This window comes from Pseudonaja textilis, chromosome 14, assembly GCF_049901715.1.
Source record: "Pseudonaja textilis isolate UNSWEBS1 chromosome 14, rPseTex1.2, whole genome shotgun sequence".
Taxonomy (NCBI): Eukaryota; Metazoa; Chordata; class Lepidosauria; order Squamata; family Elapidae; genus Pseudonaja; species Pseudonaja textilis.
In genome coordinates this window covers 9,946,903-9,954,782 of record NC_142003.1, presented here as the reverse complement: position 1 = coordinate 9,954,782, position 7,880 = coordinate 9,946,903, and the positions used below count along the sequence as shown (strand labels likewise).

The 7,880-nt window shown below is 46.3% G+C and overlaps 1 protein-coding gene across 3 annotated transcripts in view; it reads right to left on the bottom strand.

The window, feature by feature from the left end:
• IFT38 (intraflagellar transport 38) overlaps positions 1-7,880 on the bottom strand; it is a 76,955-nt gene that overhangs the window by 1,082 nt on the left and 67,993 nt on the right. For 2 of the 3 annotated variants that reach the window (XM_087912468.1, XM_087912467.1), the window contains exons 10-12: positions 6,065-6,172; positions 4,578-4,633; positions 1,489-1,545 (exon numbers count right to left, since the gene is read on the bottom strand). In XM_087912468.1, coding sequence (XP_087768594.1) covers positions 1,489-1,545; positions 4,578-4,633; positions 6,065-6,172 — 221 coding nt within the window. The remainder of the gene's footprint in view (positions 1-1,488; positions 1,546-4,577; positions 4,634-6,064; positions 6,173-7,880) is intronic. The other variant, XM_026704147.2, reaches the window with a different exon arrangement.

Genomic DNA, 7,880 nt, shown 5'->3' with positions numbered 1-7,880 from the left:
CTCTGAAAATTTGTGCTTGAAGATAACAGTTCCACAGGGAAGTACAATGAAAAAAGGAAATTTTTGAGGGGAAAGAAAGAGATTTATACTATCAAACTTGCCTTTCCATTTTTCTTTAAAACAGAAACAGAAATACTACACTCCCTGGTTCTCACATCCCCTAGTGCAGGCCTGCCCACAGGCCGAATGTGTCACACGCTAGTCACGCCCACACCCAGTGTAGTGAAGAGGGGAAAAGTCCCAATATGTCACGTGATGCCGCCATGACACCACGAGTTTGATACCCCCACCCTAGTGGGTTTACCGAAACACAATTTAAACCTTAATATGCTGTGACAACCCAGAAAATTATGGCTAATGGTGTCAATTAAAAAGATACTCCTTTGGTATTTTTAGCTGCCAGAAAGAGGGAGCGGGGGAAAACAGTGCATTCCTAAAGTGCCTAGATAATCACCCTGGCAGCCCAAAGTTGTTGGAGCACAAGGATATTACTGGAGAGCATGATGGATGACTCTTGGCTATGGATGTGTCCCATTGGAGAATACACATCCAGGGGCTGGGGGGAAGACCAGGGTCAAGGGGGAAATGATGGACTTTAGTATCGGCTGGATCCAGCCAACACCAACGTGGCCACTTCCAATAAATCAATTTTCTTTTCTCTGAGATGCGGCTAGAGACTTATGATTTGAATGGGGATGGATTTGTTGGAATCCTGACATACAGTTTGGCAAAACAACTCCCGAGGAAGCTGTTTCGTAGTTCTGGGATGACTTCCTCCCACTAGAGCAGAGCGTCTCAACCTTGGCAAGCTGATTTTGGGCGGACTTCAACTCCCACGGCTAGCAGGGGGAATTCTGGGAGTTGGTCCACCCATCTTCAAGTTTGCCAAGGCTGAAAAACACTGCATTAGATCCAACCCCACCACCACCTTCACTGGTAGTCTCCAGATAACACCTGAGCAGAGGGTGGCATTCAGCCAGTTCTGACCAGTTCTGGGGAACCGGTAGTGGAAATTTTAAGTAGTTTGGAGAACTGGCCAATCCCACCTCTGACTGGCCCCGCCAACCCCATCTATTCTCCGCCTCCCGAGTCCTAGCTGATTGGCTGGGTCTTTTTTGGTTGCCCTGCACAGAAGAATGGAGCTGGAAAGCAGGTTAGTGGGGAGGGAATGGAGATTTTGCAGGGACCTTCCCCTGCCATGCCCAACAAGCCACGCCCACAGAACCGGTAGTAAAAAATAAATAAATTATCCCACCCCTGAACCTGAGATTAGGGAGAAGCCGTTGCGTGTGGCTTCCACCCCTGGCAGGCGGCATGCCAGCTCTCGTGTCTTACCTTCACCCCTGTCCTCCTACCACCAAGGGCTTCTGAAGGCGAGCACAACCCAAAGAGCAGAGAAGAGAGGCAAGGGGTATTGTGAGCAAGGGATGAGCCTCACCCGCCCCCACCCACCCCCAGGTGTTTGGCAGGCAGGAGAGAGACACGCACCTTTGCCTTGGCTCGGGAAGCTTTGCGCTTCGGGGTTCGGGCTTGGGCTGCCCCGATCTTTGGAAGAGGGAGCAGCAGCACGCGAGGCCCCACAAGATGGAGGAAGGAAGAAGTTAGAGCAAGGACACCAGAGAGGGTTAAAAAAAAAGGCATGAGTGCAAAAGGCAAATAGAAAAGAGAATTCAAATCCAAACAGGGCTGGAGAAGACAGCTTAGCAGCCTGACCGGCTCAAGCACGACCGGACCATGCTAAGAGGGCAGCTATCTGCTTGAAGAAACAGGAACCAAGGAAGACCCTTCAGGGTTGAGTTTTGCTGGTTAGTAGAGCAGAGGCCGTGTTAACTTCAAATCAAATCAAACGAAACCAAACCTTTCTTGTCAATGCACAACACATGTACAGTGAGCCTCCCCGGTGCAGCCCCTCCTCTCCAAAAAACACAAAAAGCACCCCAATAACTCAATAAATGAAAGAAATAGAATCCCTAAACCCAAATAAGTAATAACTAACGCACATTCCCGTATACTATATGTGTGTAATGTTATATTATACTACACTGGTGTATGAACGCGTTGCACTGGCCCTGCAAGTCTATCGTATTAAACCTAATTGCGGTGTGGACTTGGTTTTTTGATACTTCATTTGGCACTTTAGTTATTGGCAGCAATACACAGGAGAGAAAGGCGGGTGCTTATCTCGAGGAACTGTTTGGGACTCATTACAGGCTGAGAATGAAAATAATTCCCAGCGTTGAAAATAAAACAAGAGTTGTTTTAACTAAGCGTGTGCTTCATTGCGGCCTCGGAAGCCTTGGTCAGAACAACAAAATGATGAGAGACCCACTTCTTCCTGTGCATGCTGATCTCCCTCATCGATCGATTGGCAGGCTTAAATCCAGGAAGCCCCTGATGGCACTCGCTCAAAAGCTGACCAACCACTTTGACAGCAACCCACAAAAGCCAAACGGGCTGTTGAACACCCAGATACAGGCCGTTACATAGATGACCCTACACCAGGGGTCTGCAACCTTAAACACCCAAAGAGCCAATTTGGACCCACAGAAAACACCGGGAACCAATAATTTATCAACCAGTGTGACAGGGTGGGCACGTGGCCAACTCAAGGTCACTCACTCCCACCTAATCACCTCCTGCTCTGGAATATGGAGCGAGTCCATCCTCCGCCGTCACTCTTACATTCTCAGGCCAGGTGAAGAGTGACGGGGAGGGGAAGGGCGGGGCCAGCCAGGGGTGGGATCAGCCGACAGGGAGCTGCAGCAGAGGGCCGAAAGAGCCGCATGTGGCTCCAGAGCCACAGGGTGCAGACTCCTGCCTTACACAGAAGGTGCCAGGTTTTGACCTTCCTCGCCAGCATGGGTCAACTCTGAACAGGATCCGTACCCAACATGGGGACTGCGAGGAGCCCTTGTTTAAGTGGGGTCTTGTCTCTACCCTTCAGTGTGACTGTGACACTCCTCGACAAAATATCCATTGCACTGTTATCCGAATGTCCACCAAGAGCTCACACCGGCCCAATGTCTGATTTTTTTTCAACGTAGACCAACCACCCTGTCCTTGAAGGGCAGGGGGGACTAGACATTAACATTTGAACCATTGTTAAGTCCATGTGTTTGTGCGCTAAATAAAAATAAATGTGGGTAGCTGGTGATGTTACAGCCCAGTCCTCCAAGCCACTTTCAGACCTGTGGACCCCTAAATCTGGCCTACAGTCAACAGGTCTCTTTTGGAAGAGGTGGGCTCTGCAAATAAACCAGAGGGGAAAAATGCTTTCAAACTGGAGCTATTATTACAGGTAGTTTTCGACTTATTTGGGACCTGCGCTCACTAAACAAGGTGAACCATGGCCAATTCTACGCATATCCCCCCACCCCCCATGCTTGTTAAATGAATCATTGCTGTTTTTAAGTGAATCAGGGGGTCATTAAGCAGATCTGGCTTCCCCCATTGACCACTTCTCAGAAGCTGGCTGGAAAAGTCGCAAATGGTGACGAAGGGACGTTGCGATGTTGCAACTGTCACAAATACTTGATGGTTGCCAAGTGCCTTGAATTCGGATCTTGTGACCACGGAGATGAAGTAATGGTTATAAATGTGAGGGCTGGCCATAAGTCCCCCTTTTTCACTGACACTGTAACTGTGAACAGCCGCTAAATGAATGGTTATAAGTCAAGGACCTTCCGTCCTGTAGCGCAGCAAATGATAAGTGGCATGTTTCTAATTTCTATTCACATCGGAACCCAAAGGGCATCTTATACAAAGGCTTGTATAAAAATTCATCCGAATCCTGAGTGCCCAGAGCAAAATACTTCAATAGTGCCCACTGAAAGCCATGGGACTAAGGACTAAATTGCAAAGTTAAGTATTTAAATAAGTTTCAGGCCCAAGCTGTCAATTCTGAGACATAGGTAATTATTGGGCCTCTGAAGATATTATACCGCCAAAGCAGTTTATTATCAGCATTCATGAGCACTTCTAATCAAAGTGAATCATCTATAAATCATCCAAAGCTCATTCATAATCCCAGATGCTTTTACTATGCAGAGCATATGCATATTTGAATATACACATGGAAAAAAATCATTCAGAGAGAAGTGTAAGAAATCATAGGTTCACTGTTGATCGTATTACCTTTCGATTATTTACAATCCTATCTTGTCCACCCACTTCTGATTTAAATAAGGTTCAACTTGCCTGATTTAAGCAATTAATGAATCAAATTTAGAAACCACCCATCTGCCTTACAGAGGGACTTGGTAGGTGTACAAATAAAACAGTGAAGCGCAAAAACAGCATATACATTTTAAAGAAGAGACAGGGAAACTTAAAACCCAACGTTTTAAAAAAGTTCATTACATAATTGTTACATTACACCCAGTGTAACTATATGCAGAGGAAATGGGTTTTTTGGCTTAGTCATAAATAAATGCAAAACTGCACTGGCGGGAAATGAGCGAAGACCTTCACGCTTTCCTTCATGCAGGAAAACCATTAAAATGATCTTTGTTTCTAATTTGCAAAAAAGTGCCTGTGAACTCATGTTTCAACGTGGCATTTCAGCCACAGCCACTTACCTCATCCTCCGTGTCTCCCCCGTGCATGGTCCCAACAAGCCGTTTGCTCGGCCGCCCTAAAATACACCATATTCGTCAGAAAAAGTAACAAAAATATAATCCAAGAACATAGAGGTTTCCATTGTCGGCAGAGCTAAAAAAAAGGTAGAAATGTTCACACCTGTTAGAATGGGCACCTTTTGGGTGGGGATTTCGCCCCTCCAAGGAGCACCTACTCCTTTGGCTCAGGTTCAACTAGGTAAGATGGGCTTAAACTAAAGGAAACTGACTTGGTCTAAGACTGTTGGTCATCTGCTTACAAAAGCTTTCACTGCTAGAATCTGAGGCTTGGGGTCCCTTCCACTAAGAAACAGTGAGTGAGTGTTTTATTCCTGAACAGCTCTTGGTGGGGGGAACATGTGAAAGAATGCCACAGGTTGCGCGCGCACACACACACACGCACACACCCTGCTTTAAAGGCACCTTGGGGTGAGAAAGAAGCTCGAGGATATCTTGGCTTGACTTCTCTTAGACTTAAGAGAAAAAGAAACGGTGGGGACCTTGGTGTTCTTTGAGCTTGGTTGTTTACTTGCAGACGTTTCATTACCCAACTAGGTAACATCATCAGTGCTTGGAAGAGAGTAGGCCAAGCTTGCATGTTAACGAAGAGGAAACCCCTATAACTTTCTAACGCTTATTACCTAGTTGGGTAATAAAACATCCTGACTAAAACAACCTAGCCCAGAGAGCACCAAGGACACCACAGTTCAACCCTGAGTTACAGACATATTCTATGTCTATCTTTTATTGAACAAAACACTGTTAGGCTTTCCAAATACTGTTAAACTGTAAAGGTACATGCTAGTCATTTCCGGCTCTAGGGGACAGTGCTCCTCTCTGTTACAAAGCCGAAGAGCCAGCGCTGTCGTGGTCATGTGGCCGGCATGACTAAACCCTGAAGGCACACAGAACACTGTTATACCTTCCCACCAAAGGGGTCCCTATTTTTCCACTTGCATTTTTTTTTTACATGCTTTCGAACTGCTAGGTTGGCAGAAGCTGGGACAAGTGACGGGAGCTCACTCCGTTAACGCGGCACTAGGGACTCCAACCGCCGACCTTTCTGATCAACAAAGCTCAGCGTTTTAGCCAACGAGCCACCGCGTCCCTTATCCAAATACTGTTACTGTGGCCTATAATAATAAATAAAGAGTTTTAATATTTCTTGTGGAGTTTGTTTTCCTGGCTCCTCTCAAAGGGCTGACAGCAAAGCACACATTTTTAATCCCTTTCGTTATCTTTCTTTGGATTTCATCTGGATTTTGGAGAAAAGCCAGTTGTCTAAAATCAGCTCAGGAACAAGACACTCTTTAGCATTTTAAACTTTTTTCTTTTTTTTAAACACGCTGGTACAAGCTGACATGGCTTCGTCTGTTCAAAGCCATTTTTCTCCTTTGCACGGTGCAGGTTGCACAGTTTGAAAACATGCCTTGAGCAGATCTACCCACCATGCATGAGCATCTCCATGGCTGTGTGTTGCTTGATCAGCTGCCGGTCTTCCAGATCGCTGTCCGATCCCTCGTCCTCGTGGATCTCCATGTCGGAGTCATCGTGACCTGAATAAAAATGAGAACCCCCTCTGAGTTATTAACTGCCAGAGAGGCAGGATGAGGAAGTCACCTGGTCTTCCCAGCTTCTTCGTACCCTTTGGAAGAACCAAATTTGCAGATGATACTAAGCTGGCAGGAATAGCCAACAGAAGAAGAAGATAGGCTCAAGATCCAGGGGGATCTTGGTAGACTAGAACGCTGGGCCGTATCTAACAACATGAAATTCAGTGGAGAGAAAAGTAAATTCCTAGACTAAGACAAGAAAAACCAAAAGGACACATACAGACTGGGTGAAACCAGGCTCAATAGCAGGAACTGGAAGAGGGATCTTGGAGTCTTAGTGGACAACCAGCTAAATATGAGCCAGCCGTGTGCAGCAGCAGCCAAAAAAGCCTAAATTGCATTAACAGGAATAAAATCGATATCAAGTGAGGTACTAATACCATTCTATGAAGCCTTACTAAGACCACACCTAGAGTACTGCATCCAGTTTTGGTCACCCGCACTATAAAAAAGATGTTGAGATTCTGGAAAGAGTGCAGAGAAGAGCAACCAGGATGATTAGGGGCCTGGAGGCTAAAACATTCGATAAACGGTTGCAGGAACCGGGCATGGCTAGTCTAGGGAAGAGAAGGGGAGACATGATAGCAGTCTTCTAGTGGGGGCAGGGTGGAAAACTACTCTGAAGTTTCAATTCACTTTCCCTTTAAAACTTGAGTAATGTTGTGTATTCCCCTTTTTGGGGATACTTTTGATTTTTTTTCTCCTTTTTCTTTCCATGTGATGAACACATCAGACAAATTGTCCTGTCTGTATCAGGCCAAGTGAAATCACGCCGGGCATTTTTCACGCGCTTATCTTGCACCGATCATGTTTACAAACTCCGGCGGGAGCTTCGCTGGCGTAGACCATGTCATCTTCTTGCCTGCCAGCCGGTTATTCATCACAGAAACAGAAGGTCGGTCTTGATAAAACCCCAGATGCATTTTCTGTCAACTGACCGATGTAGTCTCACTCGCTGATTCACATTTACACAGATCTAAGCAATGGCATTTGGGCTCAGCTTGGTCTGCCAAGAAGCCCTTGGGGAAGAGCCAAGCAGCTCCCCAAGCCATTGCTGCGCCCTCCCTCCCTCCCGCGCAAATAAGCGATGCTCTCAATTTTCTTGCCTTTCTCCAAGCATCCCAAGGGGACTCTATGAACCACTGGCTGCCCCTTATTACATGAGCAGGAGGGTTATTCATCACCAGGTTTTCAATTATACGCGTCAAAATGTTTGATTTCAGAATGTGGGAAGCCCGCCCCCCGAAGAAACATGCTTTTAAAGGCAGAAAGCAGACTCACTTTCTTAATAGCCCTCCCCCCAGCAGTTATTTTGTGCCCATTAAGGAAGACTAGACCAGCCTATCTACAAAACAAAAGACCTCCAGCTCCAGGGTGATGGGATTAAGAACAGGACATGATCCTTCGGGGTATAATAGGATTAACCCATGGCCATCTAGCAGAAGACACCGAGCTCGCTCGCTACATTGCAGAATCTCCTAAGGGCATTTCAGACATTGCACAATGCCCCCAAGAATGGTTTAAACTTCAAAGTCACAGAAACCCATAAAAATCCACCCACTCGTTCAATCATTTGTTCAGCTGACCCAGAACTGCTGGATCTGTTCATCATTAAGCTTTCTTTCCAATCAGCTGCCATGTTATTTCCAGC